Source organism: Rhyacophila brunnea, unplaced genomic scaffold (assembly GCF_057557595.1).
Source record: "Rhyacophila brunnea isolate RB1 unplaced genomic scaffold, BYU_Rbru_1.0 scaffold_6, whole genome shotgun sequence".
NCBI classification, from domain to species: Eukaryota; Metazoa; Arthropoda; class Insecta; order Trichoptera; family Rhyacophilidae; genus Rhyacophila; species Rhyacophila brunnea.
In genome coordinates, this window is record NW_028233276.1 from 9,486,144 (window position 1) to 9,512,215 (window position 26,072).

The window sequence follows — 26,072 nt, forward strand, 5'->3', positions numbered from 1 at the left end:
TGGGTTTTTTTTTTTTTTTCGACCATGTCCGATCCTAATAGGATCAAATGGGCCTCCACAGAGTAGAAGTTTGTATTAACAGATTTTGTTTTTTACGAGAAATGGATGTCAGCCACTTGCTCAACCTATTAGGTCCATACCCTGACTCATACACAAATTGAAAAACAATATGTGTGCTTGCCAGACCCAGGATTCGAACCTGAGACCCACGGCGTGATAGTCCAACGCTCAAGCCCAGCGACCACGTGGGTGGGGATTTTTTGGGTTGGTTATATAAAACTCTTTCAATATTATAAATTTTATTAAAGCGCCGGCTAGACGCTCATGCTTTACAACAAGCTTACCTGTCCTGCGCAAACTGTGTATCGGGAAGCCCGTGTGTGAATGGACGCGAAAACTGTAACTCGCGCAAACCGAAAAGCGCTGTAGTGTTCCGTATTTTTTGGACAAACTATACCCGCAGGCAAGTCACTATACCGTGCAGGCATGTCGCTGTAGTCCAGCCGGCACATTACTGAAGGTTTCGTCTTGTACGTCATCAATGCAAGTAAAATAGCGTGTGTAATACCATGTGCATGTGCCTATAAACATAAACGCATCCATGGCTGTGCACCTTAATATTCATTTCAATGATTGCTGTGTCAAAATAAATTGAATTTTTAATTTTAATAGTTTTATTTAAATTGTCAATATTTCAAACGTAAATTGCAAGAAATAAAAACATAAAACCCAGTATTAAATGTGTTTAAAAAAGGGGACTGCAGTACACGCAAATAGTGGGAAAACATGAATTCCGGACATTTAAAATCAGGGATTCGCTGTATTCATTTTCGATTATAATAATGTAATAAACAGAGACTTTTTATTTCAAGTTTTTTTATTAAAATTATATAATAACTTAAGAAAATAAAACTTGCAACGCTCAGCAATATCTAAATCTAAGCATTTCTTTTCAATTATCTGATTCCTATTTATTATCACAATAAACCCTCTCATTTATTCATTAAAATAAATCTATTAGTACCTATTTTTTTCATTTCTGGTTGTAATTTTCACAGTAGATATTATGCCATTTTATCAAAAGTAATATATTTTAAATCATTTACAACACCCATCCATCCACATTCTAGGATTTACATCAAATTTTGTAATCAGTCCTATTGCATTTGTTATGCAGACTGATTTATAGTTCACTCTAATGTGGATAGACATTTTGTACGTGATATATTTTCCTGAGAAACAACAAGAAGAATATCATTGAAATTTATTTACAAACTTGTAAAATCTAGTTATGACTGCATTTAAAAAAATTAATCAATGGGAACTAAATTATATATATCTTAACCCTGTCGACGAGTGTCTCTTTTACTTTTCATTTGGTTCATCATATGCAAGTAAAAGTCCAAATCACTCTCTTGTTTCACTTGCACCACGTCCCGACACATGTTGTTTTCATCAGCCTTGCACTTTGGAGCGCCATCTATCAAATGCAGTTGTAAATTCTTGCTACAACTCGGCAAGCGTGTGTCACTGTTAATAACGAACCGCGAATTGGGTCCCACCGATTCGCACGACGAACCGAGTTTATAACAAGTTCCGTTCCCGTTCGTCGGAGCAAATAACTTCTTGCTAGAGTCATAATTGAACCCGCTGTCCGCCTGTCGTCGAATCCTTATTCTTTCATTACTCACAGAAGCGTGTGTTTTATGTACGCCTTCACTGTGATATTCATTCGGTACGATCTTCATTAAATCTTTATCATATAACCCGACAGCGTCTATCAAATTCTCTCTCTTATCTCGGTTTAATCCCAATAAATTGTACTTTTCAGCATCGATTTGTTGTTTTTTAATTGCCGTGTTGCCATAATGAGAAACGTGGTGATTACCGTTGCCCTCTGAAGTTCCGTCATTATCTTCATTAGACCTCTTACTTCTGTCTGCAGATTCATTATTTTCCTTGGCACACAGATCTGCCGTACATACAGCGAAACCTGTTGCTCTATCATACGTGACTACTTGACTGAAATCGCAAGGGCCTTGTTGGTAATACATGTAGCAGCCGTTATCATTCTGAAAATTAGAAAACAAGTATTTAGTAGTATTTAGTTCTTAATGATATTGTTTAATTACAAGTAGAATGTTTCATTTTAAATCATTCCTGCTCTTTAAACGTACCATGAAGACAGTCTTGGCAAAGTCAGTACTCATGAGGCATATCAAAATCAGTTTTACAGAAATAGACATTAACGATTTTGAGTTGTAGAGTAACGGCAAATTAAACACGCTGTTGATCGGGTAACATTTTTGTTACTTGGATGTTGATCTTATCAGTAATAAAAGTATTGTATGTAAATAAACAGATGTTTCCATTTATATTGTTCATTATTAACAATCTGTATGTAATAATGTCTAAAAGCAATTAGCACTAATAGTAAATTCAATACAATTGTTCTTTGCATTTTGCAATCTGATCAATGAAACAAATCTATCTGAGTGCATGATATTATATAAGGTGTTTACCCAACAGTAGATAAATGACAATACCGCATATTGTTGAACTTTTGTTGAAATTCTCCCATGCATAACATCAGTAATTATTTCTTGTTTATGTTGTTGATATGGTAATCATGTACCTACGTTAATATATCCAAGGATACGTATGTTGGGATATTGGTTACATTTTGTAATACATAGTAGATACAGAAGTGAGACAGTAAAAATGTTTATAAAAACATTATTTTTTAAGCCTAGTAGATTAGTATTTAGGGCGTAATGCAAAGTTAAAGTCGTCAAGTTAAGCTTACTATGGTGTCTTTCGCAAAGTCAATATTTACACTTGATTCAGTTACAATACATGATCGTCACCGTTCCTTTTTATGATCGAAAACAGTGTCATGTTTAAAATATCGATCTTCCCGTAATTTATTGTAATTGAACACATGCTATTATTGGAATATTGTATACTTATGTTATAATTATCTTGATAAATTAATTATTGTTATAAACAACTAAAAAACATTTTTTTTATTAATTGAAAATGTAAATCTAAGCAGATGAAACCAGTCATGATTATAATATGACGACTATAATATTATGCTGCCTTGTATTTTAATTAATGTCTTTCAACCAAGAGTTGAATTGATAACATTGATAACATGATACATTGTGATTAAAGCGCCTGTACACGTGCATGGATCTACTGCCAACAATAGCGTGTAAATTAATTTATTGCAACTATAACTATTTACACACAAAAGCGCTGACTGTCTCGACAATCTCATTCTTCAAGCATAATAGCACCTGTACACGTACATGGATTTACTTACACAAATAGTGTGTATTTTAAACTATCGCGATAATAACTGTTTACACGTAAAAGTGCTGACTGTCTCGACAATCATATTCTTCAAGAGTAAGCGAGACGTGATGTTGTCATTTTATGGTACTATTTGACAGGTCGTGACAATCAGTTAACCACAAAATGGGTCTGCGCGGAGTAGTTCGTTTTTTTCCGGCAGGTTCGCCACTATCGTTAAACTGCGCAGGTACAGACATCATACAAATACCAACTGTTGTGTGAAAATACAGAAGCTTCTGAACTCTTTTGATTCATGCATGCAATCTTGCAACTTGGACAATAATACATGTTTACACATGCATTTTTTTATTATGGCCGCGACAATACGTACTGTCAGCAGTAAATCTATGTACATGTAAACTGGGTATACGTGTTTGTTGCTATTATTTGCTGCAATTTGATCGGTTCGGACAGGTTGTGAAAGTCGGTAGTTTGTATTGTTTCCCTTAGGTTTGCCACTATATTTCTACGGTGCATGCGCAAATATAGTGCAAGTTGCAACTATCTCGTGAAAATTCAGATGCCGCTGAATATTTTTAAACCATGCATGCAGACTTGCAACTTGTACGATAATGTGTTTATACTTGCATTTTCTTGTTATGGCCACGATAATACGTACTGCCAGTAGTAAATCTGTGCATGTGTAAACGGGCTATTACACTCTTGATCAGATCGAGGACTTTTATAGCGTAAATATGATCTAGCGCTAGCCAGTACAGTCTTTAAATCTTAATCCCAATTGATTTAACCGCACTAGAGCTGTAAAATTCATTTTTTCCTGCAATTGTTGTCATTCCTGATAACTAGGACCGCACCCAAAGGTTCTCTGAAGAATTTTTCTTCCGATGATGCTATTACTAATGATTAATGTTGCCATTTTATTTATTACCTTTAGCATTCCGTATCCTGGCGTACACTGGCAAACTCCGTCTCCGAATAGATCCACTCCAATCTTATACTGTTCGCCTTCGCACCCCATCGATTTGGCCATTGTTTTCTTGATGCATCGTCCCAGCATTGGCCACCACACCTGCAAATTCATTCATGTAACTATAAGATTGGTGACCATACACACATCTGCCGGAGTTTGGAAAAAATAGGATGCAGAATAGGTACATAAGAAATATGTAAATTACTACTTTCGCTCCTGAGCGGTAGATGTTAAAATAACATTTTTAACAATAACTTTTTTTAAAACACAATAGTCTCACTTAGTAAAATAATATGATAGTTTGATAATTATTTAATGTACAGTCGAACTTGGTTATTACGATCACGGAAATAGCGAGATCTCAGATGTAATGAGGAAACATTTGTTGACATTTTAGTTTATGATTTAGTTTATGAACGAGCTACTCCTCGGATATACCGAGTAAAACTGTTAATGTGTCGATCGATTAAAAACAACATTTTCAACCCTAAGCAATAAAATCTGACCGGACAGTTAACTAGACCGATGCCGCCGGGATCGCATTACGTTTATGACACTAGTTAAGTGTCTAAGTACCTTAATGGTGTTTTCGCCGACAACATTGAAAAAGTATCCACGCATATGTTTGAAATTGCATGTAAACAATCCAAGCTTTGTGAAGTCACTAGGTACCTACCAGCGCCGGCGGCTCAGCACTTCATTACAATAAACAACTTCTTTTGTAGTTTATGGATGCCATGCTTGTTTCCGGGTTTTTTACGATGGTTTTCAGAGTTTTTATGTTCTATGCTTAAATAGAATGTGGCGCGAAAAATTTTATATAACAATATAACGAGTAATGCTTATAACGAGCAAATTCAATCGGTCCCATCTTCCTAGTAATAACCAAGTTCGACTGTTTTTATATAAACGCTCTCCAAATGCAATTGGTAAACATATTTAAAAGTTTGACCATAGATTAAATAGTAATACAGATGGATTGAGCTTGTGCATTGGGGCAGGAAACTTGACCTTGTTCTATTCCGCAGCTTACATTATTGGACATTGGATTCAACCAGTTCATAATAAAAGCCATTCACTGCTTAGCTCACAGATTGACTCAGTATACAAAAAACGTCCGATCATTCAACTGAGTATATATCAAATTAAATATAGAATTAATATTGTTTGTCTTACATCCACTTAGTAACAAATCCTATCAGTTTTTTTTACCTTCATAAAACTGTCTTTGCATATTTGTATAGCACAAAATGGTATTTTTTTTACAGTTTCATGTTATGTTCAGTCAGTGTCATGTTATCGGCTGAACTGACTGAAGGTAACTGTCAGATAGTCCTACAATAAACGCTTAACGGCCCACGTGCTCGTCGTAGGTCAAAATTGAGTTTTTATTGTATTTTCAAACCATGACCCTGGACACTCCTTAAACGTTGTAGATAATCTATTTATATAATTTTGAAGCCTTATTATCCTTTATAGTTATTTTAAACATTTGATGACTGCATAAAGTATTTTTGTTACATAAAATAGTATTCTTTTAAACCTCTCGCTCTAATGTTTTAGAATATAGTCATATTTCGGTACATAACTGTGCAGTGGTGTTAAGATTTTTTACATTTATTAATCAAATGTTTAAAATAACTATAAGGGATAATAAGGCTTCAAAATTATTTAAATAGATTATCTACAACGTTTAAGGAGTGTCCAGGATCATGGTTTGAAAATACAATAAAAACTCAATTTTGACCTTCGACGAGCATGTCCCCCCTTAAACTAGCACGCCAAACAATCTCTCAATTCAAATTGACCGTGCTCGAGTTTGATATAAACTCTTCTCATTACAATAAGTCATGTTATGTTTTTGTAACTTTCGATTATTCTAAAGCTCAAATTACATAGGCCGATCAGCTGGCCCAACTGTCTGCCACAATCGACCTCGATCGTGAAAAGTCACTTTTGAGTCATTCCTTGGAGTCATCACCGAATTGGAACAATTCCTATTTTTGGGCACAATTCACCCGTTGATTGTGTCGAAGATTACCGAGAATGTACGAGAATTTCCGAATTAACCTTCAGCCTCCGAGTATGGCCGCATGTACCGTGGACTGTCTTGCGTTTGACATAACAACACAAATTTGACGTTTACATAATGAATGCTGCCAGACTTTATTCATTAATAATAATAGAGAACAAAAATAATATCCTAGTAGGTAAGTACAATCAGCGACTCATTACTTGTCTAAATGTTATTTCCAATAGTTTTCATTCGCATTTAAAGTATTAACATAATATGAGGGAAGACTGAAGAATAGATATTTTATGGTTTACTTATAATTGCTGTAAAACATCGGTTTTTAGAATTTTTCATTAATATATAATTATTATAATTACAGTGACATCTAGTTAAGATGCCTCGAAGGTTAATTTTAATTGAATTATAATTGGAACTAGATTCTATTATAATTTTACGTATATGCTTCGTAATTCGGGTATTTTTAATTGTATCGTAATTTGGTAGCTGAATCGTTCTGTGTTAATTGCTAGTTAAAGTTGACGATTGCTCACGATGATTGTTGAATCTGGTTGAGTCTGCTAGTCTACTGGTGTAATTAGGCCTTTACAAGTTTAAAGTTATACAATAGGTTTATCAACCAAAATGGCAAAAATCAACCTAATCTCTCCACCATGTTTTAATTCAAAAAATAAAAGCAGTATCCATATATTTTTTTATATTCACATTTCATTATTATATTTATATTTTCATTCATAATACGCAACTAAAATCTTATTATATTAATATTATGTTACTGCAATTTTGCTATCACGTCATGACATTTATACCTATGCGTAAAAATGCGATTTGTAGCTTGACCTCGTAGATAACCTTAGGTTCATCAATAGCTAATCTATTATGCAAAGTTAAAATAGTAGGTAGGCACAGAAACAAATCGGTTTCCTACCTACAAGTGTTTTCAAATGTGGAATTTTTTTATAGCCAATGAACAAACTTCATAAGTGTTTATACAGTTTCTATGTTCACCAACAGATATAACATGGGTTGTGTAGCAAAATCACAACCGTACTAGGCATGGCCCCCACAAAGGGGGGCTGACAGGGCTCTAGCCTGAGGGCCTGACTTGGCGAGTCGACCAGATAAGTGATATAAACACACATCACAAATTCAATCAAAAAAGTCACCTGCGGAGCTATTTTTCTACTATAATGTTATTATTTAAAATTATGTGGTTGTATGATACAATTTTTAATTGTGTATCGATACTCGACAACTCCATAATTGTCCATACTGTGTCACACTGGCTTTATCTTTATATAGTGATAGGTAGGGAGGCCCGCCAAAGATCCTAGCATGGGGGCCATGGTACTAGGTATACGATAAGTGAGATGTGAATCAATTATTATAAGCATTATGGTTTTAAGTTATGATCACATCACACGCGGTCACATTTAGTTTTGAAATGCTTCATATAATATTATAATCTACAATTATACATACGAGGGTGGGTCAATAAGTCCTTAGAAAAGCCGACAGGTGGCGCGACTAGTACTGTAAGCGGTTTGTTTTCATGCAGCGGCACTACCGATTCAGTATGCTGCGAAGTTTCAATCAGATTGGTCGGGTTGTTGTGTGTTTCTCGTACATTTAAAAAAAAAATTTGCTTGTGGAAAATGGAGAAAATTGAGTTTAGAGCTGTTATTAAACATTTTAATATAAAAGGGTTAACAGCAAAGGAAATAAAAAATGAGTTGGATTTAGTTCACGGCATATCTGCTCCTTCACTTGCAACTATTTATAACTGGTTAAATGAATTTAAACATGGTCGTACATCAACAAAGGATGAACCACGCTTAGGACGTCCTGTAGAGGTGACTACACCAGAAATGATCAATAAAATCCACGATATGGTGTTAAGTGACCGAAGATTAAAGTTGAGTGAGATAATTGAGGTTACAGGGATCTCAAAAGATAGCGTCATTTCTATTTTACATGACAAATTGGGCATGAAAAATATTTCTGCAAGATGGGTGCCGCGTTTGCTCACAGTCGACAATAAACGCAATAGGGTGGTGGCCTCTAAAGCCCTTTTGTCGCTCATGCAACGCAATCCGGATGAATTTTTTCGTCGCTTTGTGACTGTAGATGAAACATGGATACACCACTATACTCCCGAGACGAAAGAACAGTCAAAGCAGTGGATTGCGAAGGCAAACCATGTCCAAAGAAGGCGAAAACCGTAAAATCAGCTGGTAAGGTTATGGCTACTGTATTTTGGGATGCACGTGAAATTATTTTCGTTGACTATTTGGAAAAAGGAAAAAAAATAACAGGGGATTATTATGCATCTTTATTGGACCAGCTAAAAAACAAAATTGAAGAAAAACGGCCTCATTTAAACAGGAAAAAAATCCTCTTTCATCAGGACAATGCCCGTGTTCACACATGTTTACGATCAATGGCTAAAATTGAAGAATTGAGGTTCGAATTGGTCGACCACCCACCGTATTCGCCAGATTTAGCCCCCAGTGACTTTTTCCTTTTCCCAAACTTAAAAAAATGGCTAAGTGGACAACGTTTTTTTTCAAATGAAGAAGTCATCGATCGGACAAATGCTTATTTTGAGGACCTTCCGAAAGCTTATTTTTCTGACGGTTTAAAAAATATTGAGAAACGTCTAACCAAGTGTATTGAGCTCCAAGGAGATTATGTTGAGAAATAAAAAAAAAATACAAAAATAAAAACTGCTTTAATGCTTTTTTCTAAGGAATTATTGACCCACCCTCGTAATAACAAATCAGTGTGTTGAAATATCGGGCTGTCATGTTTCTCTACTTGGAAGTAATTATCATTATAAATTTGTTGTTCCTATGTGTAATTCACGAAAAACTTAAAAATTCCACTTAATTGTGTATTTTCTATATTTAGACAATACTTATGACATCAATATATTGACATAATTAAAGAGAAATACAAAAATAATTGTATTATTGTGGTTGAAAAGGTCATTTTGTCAACAGATTGTATTTTAAATGTCAATAAAAATAATCTCATTGTATATTACTATATTCCTTGAAAATATAAGTACTTATTGAAAATTTTTTGAAACCATATCAAATTCTTAATACCAATGTTAGAGGACCTTTTTTGTTTTTGGTATTTGAACTTGTCACCTTTTGTGTTTTCCTTTTGCTTCTTTCGCCTTTGTACACTTAATCAGGAGCATAGCAAGGTATTTTAACGCCCGGAGCAGTAACAAAAATTACGTGATATATCTAGAAGGTACTTACCTAAATTTATATGTATACACGTACCTGCCTATAACTACATATAAATATTAATATTACCCGCACTGTAGTACTATTATAAGTTTACCCGTATTCTGTTGTCATTATAAAATTTAAATAGTACGTATCGAATTACTAATATATACCCAACATGCACAAACTGAATAGATAAACTCATAAAGTTCAGTGGATGTACGTGGCAGCGTAGAACTATAGACCGAGAAGAGTCGAAGGAGCTACGGTAAGCCTTCATCCAGCAGTGGACTGTTCCCTGCTGCTGATGATGATATAATAACATGTTTAAAAGTTAGTTAAGCGCGAAATATATTATGGTGCATGTCGCGGACTATCACGTGACGTCATAGTAAGCTGCCGCTACAGGAAAAAAGTGTGTAATGTCGTTTTTCTTGGTGTTTAAAATGTTACCAGACTGATGGTACTATCCCGTACCTTTAAACAAACATTGTCAGTTGGCAAAATCTGCCGAAATCATCATAACAAGGTCTCACGTTGAACCGCACTGCATCGACACATCATGACGTTTTTTATAATTATCTAGAAGTCTACACCGTTTCGAATCATGTCAAAATCACGTTTTTGGTTTTTAGTGGTTGGCACTATATATTTTATCTATGGTCTGCAGGTTGGGTCCTGTTCAAAATATTATCTATGGATGTAATACCGTAATTAATTTTAACGTACGCATTAACGTACGCAACGTAGGCACTCTCTATAATTGAATTTAGAGAGGTGGTGATCGTTCAAAATATTTTGCAAATTGACGAAACCATAGACTCAATTTGTCACCGTGGCAGCGTGACAGTGACGTGACATGCACCCCAATTTGATCACAACTTAACAGTCGCGTTTTACAATGATATTCTCCCAGTCGAAAAAACACAAAACTATCATAAAACTATTATTGAAAGATCTGTTTTATCGTAGTTGTTAAGTAATTCCTTACACAGGTGTATCGACTAATTTTTGCTGAGTCCCGTACCAATCCATATGCTTATTTTAGTTTGCAAATACCTACACTAATTGATAGTGCCGCCATACCATTCATAACACCTAAGTACTTTAAATAAGGGGATATGTACAATACATAAAATATACTTATCTGGTCAAGTAATTTAAAAAAAATCGATTTTTATTGAAAATTTTCATAGTAAGTGGAGAGGGGGGAGGCTTTTTGGATTTCGCACAGGGGCGACCGAACCAGTTGGGGCGGGCCTGCGATCGGTGCATTGAATTATTAAGTTTGCCTAGATTTATTAATATTTTGAAAATCGTGTAATTACTTTGAAACCCCCTGTAGGTAAACCGTTTTGACCACAACCATACTAAATATTCATGCTCATAGGTCAAATAATTGCACAATTAACATTGCTTTATTAAGTACCTATAAGTTATTTTGATTCACCACGTCCTGCGATAATTTGACGATAACGTTATATAGGTACATTACGAATATTATTTATCAAGTAACCCACCCAGAATAAAAAAAAAAACGTCGGTAGGTAAACATTATGAATTTATAATACAAAGAAAATGTACCTATATGCTAAAACATAGGTGAATAGTTAATCAGGGCCGAATTTATTATTAGTCGGGGAATACCAGCGGGTCTATTCTATACACAAGCCTGCTTTCGGTCAACTACGGCAGCTAAATAGGGTAGGAAAGTATCGAAATATTAACACTTATTGTAACAATTACAATAAGTTAGCTGTCTGAACTGTCAAAATTGTCTATCTCGGTCTAAAATTTATCATAGCCAAGACAGGCGCTGTTAAAACATAGCACTTATTGTAACAATTATAACTAAATTATTGTAATTGTTAATAACTCGATACTTTCCTACCCTATTTAGCTGCCGTAGCGGATCGAAAGCAGCCTTGTGTATAGAATAGACCCGCAGGAAACACACAATCAACTGACTTTCTCCTACGTGTGCTTACATACTGCAGTCTGCAATTTAGAAGAGGTCTTTATTTAGCTACGTATTTTTTTCGACTCATATGAGGTATAAAAGAGGACTCTGCCATTCTGGGCAGTGTTGACCTGTGTGTCCCTTATAACTATCTTAGAAATAGAGACCATTAGTTGCTTATTCTACCAAGGTGCAGAACCAACCTGCCACTGGTAATGCAAATTGGGAGGGAGATAACTATATTCAACCGAATTGCTTCGGGTGTTGATATATTCCACTTGCGTGAGGGTGAGTTTAGGTGGACGCTATTTTATAAAATTCTTGAAATAGCAAAATTTGCTCTTTAGCAAACTGGGTGTAGGTACTTCTTTGAACTTCTATAGATATATAATTGTATTTTCACTGCTTTTGTATGTTTATATTATGTTTTCTTTTTATATGTTTCATGTCATGTTGTGAACGTCTTAAACTTATAATTTGTAATGTCCACAGTATGTTAAAAAAAAAAATTAAATAACAGACATGGATCTCGGGTGTGGAAAAATATTGGATAAACTTAAACACGTATAATATTATGATATTTTCAATAGTTAGGACTGTATCATAATAATATGTATTAAACTGTGTCACGAAAATATAACGCGCATTCAATAGATTATTTTACTTGGGTTTTATATCCTAACAGTCATAAAGTACCCTCAGTGACGACCCGTTTGGATATGCAAGTCATGCGTTGCATATGAGCGGAGTATTATAAAGGGCGACGAATGAAGGAACGAATACAAACATTGCAACTTTTGAGAACAGATCCGGTCGTTTAGTTAGAAATGTCAACATCTTAGTTTAAAAAATAATCGAAGCATTCAAAATCATGCAAAAATAACCATTGTAATAATATACGCACAGGATTTTTTTGTCACAAGGATGCCTCCAAACCTGGCAGCGCTACAGACCTTTACGTAAAACCACTACTGTGTTATGTGCCATTCAAATTTTTACCGTTAGTAAGTCAGCCAGTGGGTTCGACCGGCTGAAACATGTTGCATCTTGTTCATTTCTTAAGTTTTTTTGCATCATATTTATTGTTTCCTTCCTAGAAGTATTTCAGAATAACAAAACACTCTTCAGTCGGACGTCTCACAAGAAACACGCATTGTGTACCTAGTAATATTCAACCTTGTATTAAAACTTCAGTAATAATATATTATGTGATTTTGTGTTATAAATCGGAAATAAAGGAAAACGTTAAATATAATTAATAATATCTTTTAATAATTCCAACCCATAACAACTGTTTGAGTGTAGATTTCGTGGAATTGCTATAATTCTCAGTAGATTTTTTGTGTAGGTATTTGTTGATTTAAGATACACCTATGTAGATAGATTTACCTGACCTAACGAATTTGAAAGTAAAATTGAAAGGGGACAGTATTTAGTTGCTTAGAAGGCACTTTGCCGAGGGACGTCACTGAGTAAACTATCCTCCACGTAACCTTGCCATTGTACACAGTGACAAGGATTTGTGCGTATACGCAACTGTATAAATGTATTAGTATTAGTAAAAGCCGGGCACTCGATTGGTTTACACACGTACGCCGTATAATTGTATTAGTAAATTCCAAACACTCGATTGGCTTATTCACGTTTATATCTATTCCAAATGGCAAGGTTACGTGACGGAGACTCTACCCTGCTTCAAAACCTTGCTCCATGGCGATAGCTTCTACATTTCTGTTTTATTGATCTGTTGTATGGAAAATACATTTTGAGTGCCAAAATATATTAAATGTACTTTATTAACAATTAATATGTTTTAAAAAATATAATATTCTAGTTTTTTGTTAAAAAATCATGTATCTAATAAAAATCTATTATTTTTATTTCAAATATACGTTTCAGGTTATATTGTCATTAGAGAGATAACATCAATTCTGAACAATGGTTATTTATTTGCTGGTGTTTATAATGGTTAGCAATCTGGGGAAAAATTCCATCGACAATTAAGTAATTTTACAGATCTCTGCCAATTTATGAGTCCTTTGCTATTATACTCATTCAATTGAGTCATTTAGTACTTCTTCTCTTCTTTCTCGGCACTACATCCCGGGGCGGGATTTGGCCTCCTCGACAATTGTCCTCCACACGCTCCTTTCCCTGGCTGCTCCTCTCCAGTCGCCAGCCCTCCCCATCTTTCTCCAGTCCTCGTCGATACAGTCAGCCCACCTCTTCTTTGGTCTGCCCCTAGACCGTTTCCACTGTGGGATCCACTCGGATTTTTGGCGTCCTGTGCTCAGGCATTCTCTCAACGTGTCCAGCCCACCTTAGTCTTTGGGATCGACAGAATTTCACCACTGTTTCATGTTTTATTAACTCTTCTAACTCGTGGTTCATTTTTATCCTGTAGCCATAGGATTCACCTAGGTTGCTGCCGGTCCCAAGCCCGGATGAAGGACGAGGGTTCATCGTAGGGCTAATCACCATACATGGTAAAAACACCAGATTACGAACACACAAGTCATTTAGTACAGTGCTTCTCAAACTTTTTTATACCACGGCCCCCGAAATCAGAAAAAAAATCCAAAGTTCGCCCCCAAAAATTTAGTCTTTAGTGACCAACAGTACTTTATTTACCATTAATTATTATGGTACAGATCGGTTATGAGGAATACAGCGGAAAACACAATTTGAAAATAGCCGATATACTAACCTAACCTAACCCAACCTAAACTAACCCAAACTAACAAATAATCCAGTATATCAGGTATTTTCAAAATGTGTTTTCCGCTGTATTCCTCATAACCGAACTGTACCATTATTATTATAGGTATATTTTTATCATGATTTTCTAGATTATGGTGCATCTATTCCTTTTGGTGTCGCGTGTCACCAAAAGTTCCCTGCAGAAAAGCAAATCGTCATGAATTTGGCAATTATACTGATATCTTATAAAAACCATTAACTTTACTGTGGGTAGTTTGTAATATCAGTACATTCATCGAGTTGTATTGCAAAGAAGATGCTCTGTATAATGCGAGATATTAATCACGTTTTTATGATTTTTTTCTTCAAATACTGAAATATTTCGCGGCGCTCCAGGGCTCCTTAGGAGGCCGCGCTCCCCAGTTTAAGAAGTACTGATTTAGCATATAATATACAGGCCTGTAGTTCATATAAACTTTGTTTTGAGAATAATTGATCGTGCGATTATTGTGCGCGAACGAAAAATTCAGGTACCCAACTATCGAGTTTACTTATACTCGTATATGTACGATGAACATAAAACTAAAGAAAGCGGGTTGCATTCTGGGTGAGAAAGTAAGGAGGTATAATTCTCAAGTGTGGAGAAGTGATAAGTAAACTTTATGGCCCCACGATGGCCGAGCGGCTTAAGCGTCGGCTTATAGTATCGTGGGTCCCAGATTCGAATCATGGGTCTGGCAAACACAAATTTTGTTTTTCAATTTGTGTTTGAGTCAGATTATGGACCTATTAGATTGAGCAAATGGCTCACATCCATTTCTCGTGAAGATATATACTTATTAAAAACATACATAATATTCTCTCTGGATGCCCATATGATCTTAGGATCAGAAATAATATGTTATTTTCAATAGTTACGCCCATATCGTAATAATTTTATTAATAAAGTGAATGAAACGCATTTGAGGACACTCGACACTTTGTATTTCTTGCGTTTTGTGATCTGACTGTCATTAAGTAATAAACCGAAAGTGGGCTTCAAAGACTTGGATCATGACTGTTGGCTTTCGCATTTCTATCGTATTAATCTGTTCTGTGCGTTAACATATATTTTTCGTAAAGCATCATAAACGACCTATTAAAATATACATATATTTACACTGAATGGGACTTGAACCCATACATAGCCCATGAGGGAAAGTAATTCTGTAGCTAGAATAATCATCCATGCAATTTTTCGCGTATCTATGCACTATTTCGGGATGATAATAAATGTATTGCTCGTTTACGTAGTTAGGCCTTCACAACTATCCGCAGCGATCAATTTACGTGGACAGTGACGTCCCATGGGGGTAGGCAGATTGAGTGTCGCTTGGGGGCAGCAGTTACTCGAAAGGCGGTAAATCGAAGAGAATCATTTGATATATATAGAAATAGCTACCTAAACTTAGTACCTAATAACGAAAACCAAAAGTATTAATTAACATAACGGGACTGTAATTTTTTGTCGGTTTCGCGATGTCTAGTTTACTACTTTCGACATCCTTGGTGACCAGAAACGACACGTGTAGATATATGTTATTAGTAATGTATCCATAGAACACATTTCTTAGATATTGGAGTTACTGATCGTGGGTTTGGGTTTCTTGTGAATACTCTTGAAGAGTGAAGTATTTTAAGTAAAGAAACCTTCACTTGGGTCTCATAATATACAGCTTACTAGTTTGGTTAAATTAAACAGCGAACCTGTTGTTCAAAATTAGAATCATACCACTGTATTATAGTGTCAAGCACATTGTAGAGGCGGAAATGATAAAACATAAAATAACTTTCATTGGTTTGCTCTAGCTCTATCCTCTGTATCAAGCCCGAAACGTCGATAATGATAGTGCTAATAATTGGAGTACAAGATAACACAGAAGAAAATAATATTATCCTACCTCATCCATCGCTGTGCAGGGTTTCGTCTTGCAAACAGGCCTCGGCGTATTGTCCCTGGGCTCCGGCCCAGACGGCTTCTGCAGAACCAACCACTGGCCTGTGCCGCATGGTCCCTTCATTGCCAGCGACTGACACGCTCCACCAAACCGGATCTTCATTTCAGCGAAGCAGTTCCTTTCGACTGAACTATATCTTTGCAGAATAACGTCACTCACACTTGCTTGTACAGTGGCTATTTCTTCTGGATCTCCGAACGTAATTGAATCGTCCGCTTGGCGTTTTTTTCTAAGCATCCCAAGATCAATGTTTGATTCTTCTTTGGTTTTTTCTTCTACATTTTTATTTTGTTCGTCTGAATCAATACTTTCGATATTTTCTTCTTCGAAAACGTCTCCATTGTTGAATACTTTAGCGCAAGAATATTTCTTCCAGAATTTAAGCATACATGCACACTTTCCTTGTCTCTCTTTAAGATTTTCTAAATCTAAGTGTGTTTTCATATTTTCATCAGAATTGCAAGCAGCTTTGTACCAACTGCATAGAAATCCGTAGCATTTTTCTAAACTGTCTTTAATCTCCGTGAAGTCATTGTTTGTTTTCATGATATGATTATAAAAATTGCAGATATATTTTGTATCAGGCGATTGCCTCACGTCATCTTCAATAACTCCACATTCATACTCAACCGATTTAAATTTATATCTTCGATGTAAATTAGGATTTATACTGTTTGTTTTTACTTGCTCTATAGCATATTTTCCTTCAAGATCTGTGGTATATCCTGACTCTGTCACGGAGTCATATTCATTGTTCAATGTGTCACCGGAAAGGAATGTGGGAGTTGCAGTAGACACCGCAATTAACATGGCGATGGATGACCACAAACATAAAATAAAACTATTTCGCTCCATTTTTAATGGTAGCATTTTATCACTGTTTTTTAAAACTAAATAATTCACTTTTTATTAATATTTTATGTCAGTTTTTGGCATCAAAATGATTTATTTTACTTTAGTCATTCATGTTTATCGCAAGACTTTTTTAGGAACTGTAATAAAATACACTATGTATACTTAATATATAATAATCCAATTTAATAAGAATAAAGATTTTGGAACGAGGTCTTTATTCTTCTTTAATCGGTCGAATTTTTTCGATTATTATTTTGTGGTTTTCTGCTTAGGTAAATTGACTTAAAAATGGTTACATGGGAATTGTTTCAATGAAAACATTTCACGGTGGCACAGTTCGCCGTGAGTTTTTTTATCGGAAAGAGAAGACCGTATACTATACGGTCTCCAATTTTATTGGATTCAACATGAATATTAATTCGATTTTCATAGCTGATTTTGGCAAAATTCATGAATTCAAGAATGAAAATCTAAGCTAACCTAACAAATAATCCAGTATATCGGCTATTTTCAAAATTTGTTTCCTGCTCGCTTCCTGTAAAGTATAAACCGACAAGAACCGTATTTTATTTAGACATGAATTTTATGTCAGTACTATACGACCCAAATAGGTTAGACGGTCTTTAATATACGGCCATATATTTCCGATACAACATTTCACGGTGAAGTGTGATACGGCGAACTGCATACGTCCAAATTTCCGGACATGACGTATTGAAACATGTTTGCGATATTTCCAAATTTGAAACCTATTGACAGAGTCAAATTCACAATTGGATAGACCCACGTTTGTTTGCGCGCTTTTCATGATCTTTTGATTGTGAATTTGAGTTTTTCGATAGGTTTTTAATTTGGATCTACCTATTGTTCTGCCGAATTCGTAAAAATAATGTCTCATCTCTAAGCCGATCAGTATAGGTACGTACAAGTTTCCGGACACGCTTCAAAATAGGTGTAGGTACCTTACCACTTGTCTACATAAGTAAAATTAAAAATGCTTTCTGAGAAACCAAAGATTTCGATAAATTTGTGAAAAATAATTATAATTTAAGTTAACTTTGTATTTTTTTTATTGAAAGACGTGGGTTTTGCCAGCCTCTACTGTTTCTATATAAATATTAATATCATTAGCCGTTAATGCCGATAAGTATTACTATATTATAACATTAATTGAGCCTCCTAAGGTTAATTCGACGTTTTATAAAAGATTTGATCAAAAAAGTCCAAAAATACTCACCAAAACATTGAATGAAAAATTAAACATAATACAAAAAGGTATTACCGTAAATACACGTAAATTAGTAGGTACATTGTACCTATTTATAGTAACAATGCGATGCAATGGTAATGTAGGTGTTACGAATATTGTTTATAGCCAGATTCGTTTTTAATTGGTATAAGCCATAAGCATTACATGTATGGTATTAAATTCCTATTATAGTATTATTCTTGCATACTATACCTACGTACTTAATTTTTCATTCATTATTGATTGTGCAATATTAAATATAATATAATATGTACCTACTAAGATAGAAACCTACTCCGGAGGTCAGTTAGTAGGTACCTAGTAATTGTCCATTGTGGAATTTAAAGATGTGAATGGCTGCCTGGTTTTCGAACGTAGACACATAATAACTCTGTGTTGTTATTATATATAAAAGAAAACATGATGCAGTGCATTTATGGGGGTGAGGAAAGTCTGTCTCCGAAGGATCTGGCTAGGGGGCATGTCTAAAGACTGTATCAATCTGAACTGCATTTTCTTCAATCCGGATGCCGGCACCTTAGAAAGCCACTAAATACGATTCATAGAGTGTTTGTATATTATATAATATATACATACGATGCTGACATACTCTGGGAATAGGTATGCAATAAAGCTAACGAAGGACATGGACTCTTAGGCATAAAGTTCACTAAAGCGGGCTTGCGGGGCGCTCGCGCATATTCTATGTGAATCATCGAAAATACAACGTAATCAAATACGACAGCGCACACTGGATTTGACGACGCATTGTGCCCGCCCGCCCCATGAGTCATCGTTGTGTGGCTTCTCAGTGGCACGGATTAACGAAAACACAACGTAGTCCATTCATTGAACACGGCAAACAAAATCACGCTCCTGGAAGCGTCGTCGATAGACGGGCGAGAAGGCATTATTTAATAACAGTGAACTCTTTGTTTAGTTATTGCGTGTCCGATATTTCGCTGGTAGAATGATGTCATCGTGAATAATTATTACAAGCCCCGAGAAATTTAATAATATTTTTATTGCTTTGTTATGAGAGACGCTGATAATAATAATTATTTTGTGCTCCTTGAGCCCCTTATTACATAGGTGAAGGGTAATGCGCGGGTGGGAGGGGGCCTACTTCGTAGAGAGCGCACCGAGCACCGCTTTGGTGGGCTTTATGCCTTAGAGGCACCGCATAACGCATGGTGTCCATATGTCCATCGATGGCACAATATGCCAAGAATAAAAATAAAGAAGCTTAGGTGAGACGATAAAGTCCAGAGTGTGTAGGTACCTATATAGATTAACAAATTAAAGTATTTGCAGCAAAGTCCATCGATTGTGGAATTGTAATAGCCACTCGTAGTCTAATGCGTTATGCACTGGCATCTTACACAGTGGTTTTGGATTCGATACTCGACGAGATAACAATACTACATGACATGTATTATACATTGTATATGATTTTTTCAAGCCTGTGTGTTTCTGTGAGTATTTCACTGCGACTAACTACTACACTACTGTTGGAGTACTACAATTAAGCCCGGTGATATGTTGTAGTTTTAAAATAGTTTTATTAACTTTTAAGGGGGCGGGGTAAAGAAAATCTACTAGCTGCCGACATCCTCATTTACTCCGCCTACTACGTATATCTTCTCGTCTGTTCAACGGCGGAATACCGCACGTTTCCATGTATATTCCCTATACTCAGACACTCATTTTGAGTCCAGCGATAAACGCTTGCAGTTATAAGTCTAATGGTGTTCACCTGCGAGTTATTGCGAGTTGTCGCATCGACAAGTGGTTATCGAATACGCGTTGTTTAACTGTTATAATTATAAGGATCGTCGGTGTCCGTTTGTGTCGTCCGCGCTGTCTTGTCTTTTAGACATGCTGCATCGGAATATCAAAGCAAACATCGGATGCCCCAGATTATGTTTAGCACCTAGCGTGTCGTAGAATGCCGTGAGGAGTGTGGCCAACCCGTTTATATGCTGGACCCTAACCCCCCCCCCCCCCCAATGTGTGTGAACGACCTACTAATTTATAAAAAAAAAAATTAGCTATAACATGGCCTGACAAGTACACATATTGTTTTTCAATTTGTGTATGAGTCAGAGTATGGACCTAATAGGTTGAGCAAGTGGCTGACATCCATTTCTCGTAAAAACAAAATCTGTCAATACAAACCTCCACTCTGTTTAGGCCCATAATATGATCATATTAGGATCGGACATGGTTGAAAGAAAAAAGAAGAAAGAATGAATCAAGTAATTAGCAAATCCATTCAATTATATTATAGAAACTTCAACTGGTGAAAATTATAATATGGTACTTATTATAAAGCCATGGTCAATAATATATTGAGAGACTGCAGAAAAATCATCGTAAGATCGTAGACATTTGCCCCAGTTTTATCTGTGGTACGGTTCATAAATTTTGAGAGAAACAAGATTCGACTGCGAATACAATAATATAAGTGTTTATACATACATACTGCAGATGTTAAATCCGGATAGCAATGAAGTACCTATACATCAAAACATAGCAGTGCCTACACTGCTAACCGTAGAGAGCACACAATTATTTTGATGTCTGATACAATAAATGTATTCTAACAATAATTAAAAACGGCAATTTCCCGTTCAAGATTATATAAATTGAAAAAAGTAACTAGCAAAAATATAGGTCGTTACTAATAATTAATATACAAATGCAAAATGATATCGGCAAGGAGGTAGTTAGGACAATTATTGTTAGGTAGATACCGACCACAATTTAATTTACAAACTTAATCAATTGTGGTTTCGTGATTAAATACCCGTTTCTTGTATTGGTTAGCTACAGGGCTGGCGAACCTTTTTACGTACGCGTGCCAAAATTTCCCACATATTATTGTTTGACTGTCTTACGTGTCGAGCAGTTTTTCGTGGAGAAAAAAAAAGTTTTTAAAAATCCTATCAAAAAAATTATGATGATATTCTAGATACCTCTCACAGAATATAGCACAATAAATTGATTGTTAATGTATTTATTAGTTTGGTTCTTTACGTACAAATTGACACCATAATTGCTTCGATCAGATGAGGCATTCTCCCGCTACAGTAGTCTTAAGCATTGTAAGTCAATCAAAATTAGAGGTTTGCGGTGCGGCATCCCCCGCCGCCTGATGAGGTTAGTGCGATAATATTATATGTGTCGCATAAAACCTCAGGACTGATCTATGCAATCATATATTTAAATTAAACATAAAGCTTATTCTTGAAGAGTATGTGCCTGCTATTTTACAACGTTTTTATTAGGTCGTATTCTTGTTTGTCAGGTGGTTGTTTATCCAGTACAAATCTTGCAATCGATTTTTAACTAACTTCCCGACTAGCTAGACATTTGAAACTTTTAGAATATATCAGAACACGATGCCAATGGATTTTTTTTATACTTTTAGCCATGTTTAAGTAGAATTGAATTCATTTTCAGTTAATTCTGTTTTGTATGAAAAGTTATTTCGGAAGAAATCCGTAAAAAGTAAAACACTATTATTGGTGGCTAGGGGTCTGGGGTCCTAGCAACGAAATTATTAATATATACTTGCGTTACTGTGGAAATGAATATGTAATGTCAAAATGACATTTCAGTATTCTATATTAAATTTATTCAGTAAGTATTTCTATCAAGTACAATTTTTTTTGATCGTTTAACTAGTCAAGTCAAGTTTATATGATTCAACGGAAAATTTTAAAACGTTGTATATAAAAAGTTCTTTTTATCTTGTAATTATTTTATACAATGCGAACTGTCATTCATTATTATTATTGTAGGTATTCTTTTCTTTTCAAACGCGTGCCATGCAAAATCATCTCGCGTGTCATAGCATAGGTTCGCCACCACTAGGTAGCAGGTATAATACGGAAGTATCAATAATAAACGATGTTGATTTTAGAAGGAAATGTTTTATTTGATATTGAATAAATTGGTACCTACCTTGTTAACCTACAGAATCTACTTACTTCGGGCCACTTTTTAACACAAAACTGTTTAAAAGTGGTTTTAACGTACGCTAATGACTGATGAGTCTTGTTCATGTGTTGATCTACCGGGGTTTACAGGGTCAGGTAGTTACGACTAAATAAGATAATGACTTATGCTTACACATCAGCTGCTGAGATGTCAGTGAGTTAATAATTTTACATCAAGGTTATTTCATTGCATCATTACTATCGTATCACAAATTTTCTTAAAAAAAAGTAATACTTAACTATATCTGAGTATCAAACTCTGGCAAATAATGAGAAAAATAATTGCACACGCCATGTCTGACGTTACTGGGATTTTTTTAACACCGACAATCCCGGCTCCTTGCTTGTATTCGATACTCATATTATTTATTTATTTTTAGTAAATTATATGATGATTGCGTGTATAATTTAGGAAGCACTACATAAGAGCACAATACTGCCCCTAACTTCAGCGAATGGTAAGTGGGTCCACCAAAGATCCAGACCTGGGGGCCCGCTTCATGATGTGGGGCACATGATAGAATCGATTTGTCAATGAACGATGATGAATTTGTATTGACTACTATTGAAATTGATTGTGCTAATAAACAAGCACATTCACCGCATGTAAAACAAATTAATTTAAAAATGAATATATAATATAATTTATTTATTATAATATAATTAAGCCGCGTGGCTTAAGCGCCGGTCTATAGTGTCGAGGGTCCCAGGTTCGAATCCTGGGTCTGGCAAGTACACATATTGTTTTTCAATTTGTGTATGAGTCAGAGTATGGACCTAATAGGTTGAGCAAGTGGCTGACATCCATTTCTTGTAAAAATAAAATCTGTTAATACAAACCTCCACTCCTTGGAGGCCCATATGATCCTATTAGGATCGGACATGGTCGAAAGAAGAAAAGAATAAGTACCTAGTAAAACCTTCTTTATTCTTATTTTTTTTTTCATTTTTGTATTAGTACATTGTTGACTATTTAAAAAGGTATCTGTATTATTTAATGAAATAAAGGGGGGTGGCGCCAAGATTAGATTTTTTTAAAGGGAGGCGTAGTAACATAAAGTTTGGAAACCACTGCTATAGACTATTTAGAAAGATACGAGTTTCATATTTTAGCTCCTTCCAATAATTGAGATAATTATAACGAATTTATAGTAGGTAGGTATGTACCAAAAGTCCACATATTTTTTGATGTAGATATAGTAGATCTGAAGTAGAAGCGGACAGATTTAAACTGGACTAATATATATTGACCCCTCCCAGAAAAAAATAAATTGAATAAAACGGTATTTTACATAATATGTAATACTGCAATTTTTTATTATTTTGTTGTACGATATTACACGTCTTTCGATTAGGTACTATTGTTTCGGCATGTAGAATTGATATTTTTAGGTTGCCATAACAACTGAATATGTTGGCTTCAGATATTTTCCGATGGTAGATATATTTTTTTACAATTAATTTCACTAATAGTATATCTTATTGACGTAGCTACTTAATTTTGTATAGCTTAATTCATTTGCATGGAAGCAGATGTATCTTTGTATTTTAGAAGTACCTAATGGTTTTCAAATTGTATTAATTATCGGACCCTAGGCTATAGTTTCGTACGTCCTGTAGTAAATAGAGCCATGAGTTCAATAAAAACAAATACGTATGACTGACAAAGTTTAATGTGCACTATTTATGTCAAATCTTAACAGCCTACCTCCACCCTTCGCCACTGAGTGGAAATAGTTATTAAACAAAAAGAATATCGATAGGTACCTACCATATTTCAATAGGGGAAAAAAGCTCAAAAAACCTTGTTCCAAGATAACACTCATTTTAATTTTAAAGCCTTTGATTTTGAGAAAAATATATGTTTTTTTATATTTAGTTTAGTGGAATTCAGCAATTTAATAAGGAAATAACCCAGAAATTCCAGTATATAACTGAATTAATGATTACCTAATCTCAGAAATGGTTTTTCGATTTTTTGACGCATTGAAGATTTTTTTTGTTTTTTGTTGAATTGTACAGAAAAGACCGTTCTACATCGAATGGCATTATTAACTCAAAACCTTGAAATTTTTAGTTGTTTCCTTATTGAAATGGGGTATCGATATGTGGGTGTAGGTACAGCACTTCATGGCGTGTGATTACTATGGGGGTAATTGAAGAAAACGTATTTCCTGAAGAAATCATACGTCCGAATCGGTGAATTGGGTTAAAATTCCGCGGATGTGTCAAACCTTGGTTATTTTCCAATTATAGTGTGGTGTGTTTTGAATCCAGAGCGTGGAATTAACGGGTTGGGCGAATTGTAGTTAACAAGCTTTGTAAAATGTAAGTTGATAAATCTCTACACGGCGGTCCAGATCAGTGACGTCCCTAGGCAGCGCCAAAATGCCGCCTTATTCTTGTCCAGTACTTTTTATCATCCTTCAATGACTCAAATATCTAAGAAATGTGTTGAATGGATACATTACTAACAAAATTGAAAATATAGACTGTAATTATTCACAAATCTGCTCGTGTCGTTTATGGTCACCAAGGACGCCGAACGGAAACGGAATTAAACTAGACATCGCGAACCCAACAAAAAAAATACAGTCCTTTTAAACTTTTTATGTTAATTAATACATTATGTTTCCAACCAGTAAGCTGAATTTTTAACACAATCACTGCTGACCTTTTAATTACATTTTAATTACCACATTTAAATAACATGTTAATTATTTTTAATGGCCAACTACTCCAAACGCGCCAGTCACGGTGTTAGAATTAAATGAGTTAATGGAAAGATATTTTCGTTATTAAGTTTAGGTAGCTATTTCTCCTCGATTTGCCGCCCCCAAGCGACGCTCAATCTGCCTACCCCCACGGAACGTCACTGGTCCAGATGTTCAGTCTCAAAACAAAAATATTGATTTAACGTTTTGGTACTGTTCGGTTAAAGCGGATACAGCGGAAAACGCATTTTGAAAATAGCCGATAAATTGGATTATTTGTTAGTTTGGGTTAGTTTAGGTTAGGTTAGGTTGGGTAAGGTTAGGTTAGGTTTGGTTAGGTTAACCTAACAAATAATCCAGTTTATCGGCTATTTTCAAAATGCGTTTTCCGCTGTATCCACTTTAACCGAACAGTACCAACGTTTTAAGGTTACCCCTACAGAAAATCCACCGGAGAAATTAATGTGACACACACATCGGTTAATACTTCCCCAGAAATTACTTTGACGATATGTATGTCTGTCTCTTGGCTGAGGAGCTTCCGAGACTGGACCAGAAATAGGAGATTCGAGGAACTTTTCCACATAGCACAGAAACAACGTATTCTCCAAAATAGATAGATAATCGCCAACGTCAGGGGTGCGTGATGTGGCACACGAAGAAGAAGATTTGTTAATAATGCACTCTATTTTAAACCACTTCGCACGAGCCTCGCTGATTTATTCACGAAAATTAGCCAAAACAAGTTTGTCAACGAATATCTAGTTAAACAAATATGTATTCTTCTCAAAAATACCTGTTTTCGAATCTAGAAAGTTCAACTTCCTGTTTCTATTTTTAATTCCTTATAAAAAGTCGCCTGGGGACATTAGAACAATTCTATTATTGGCAGACGAGATATTTATTATCTTTCAATTTTAATGTTTACGTTTTGTGAAAGTAGCACTGGAAAAACAACACTGACTGATATTTTTTGCCAATCAAAGTAAAACAACGCGTCCACACGAATTGAGAGACACTAAATGACT

General features: G+C 35.2%; 1 protein-coding gene across 9 annotated transcripts; it reads right to left on the minus strand.

Annotated features, from left to right (window-relative positions):
* Positions 1 to 25: 25 nt before the first annotated feature.
* LOC147065183 (uncharacterized) lies at positions 26 to 26,072 on the minus strand. Of its 9 annotated transcripts, none has more exons than XM_085957299.1 (4): positions 26,009 to 26,072; positions 16,166 to 17,214; positions 4,250 to 4,390; positions 26 to 2,072 (listed from the first exon to the last, which is right to left on the minus strand). In XM_085957299.1, exons 2-4 carry the CDS (start codon positions 17,090 to 17,092, stop codon positions 1,341 to 1,343), a joined length of 1,800 nt encoding a protein of 599 aa, XP_085813425.1. In that variant the 5' UTR covers positions 17,093 to 17,214; positions 26,009 to 26,072; the 3' UTR covers positions 26 to 1,340. The 9 variants fall into 9 exon arrangements, with proteins under 9 accessions (XP_085813425.1, XP_085813417.1, XP_085813424.1 ...); XM_085957291.1 differs by having other exon boundaries at positions 25,973 to 26,072; XM_085957298.1 differs by having other exon boundaries at positions 16,166 to 17,229; positions 25,973 to 26,072.

Coding starts and splice junctions, on each gene's coding strand:
- LOC147065183 (XM_085957299.1), bottom strand. CDS start 17,092: ATGCTACCATTAAAAATGGAGCGAAATAGTTTTATTTTATGTTTGTGG. Junction 4,391..16,165: donor CCTGCACAGCGATGGATGAG/GTAGGATAATAT, acceptor ATGAATTTGCAG/GTGTGGTGGCCAATGCTGGG. Junction 2,073..4,249: donor CAGGATACGGAATGCTAAAG/GTAATAAATAAA, acceptor TCTAATTTTCAG/AATGATAACGGCTGCTACAT.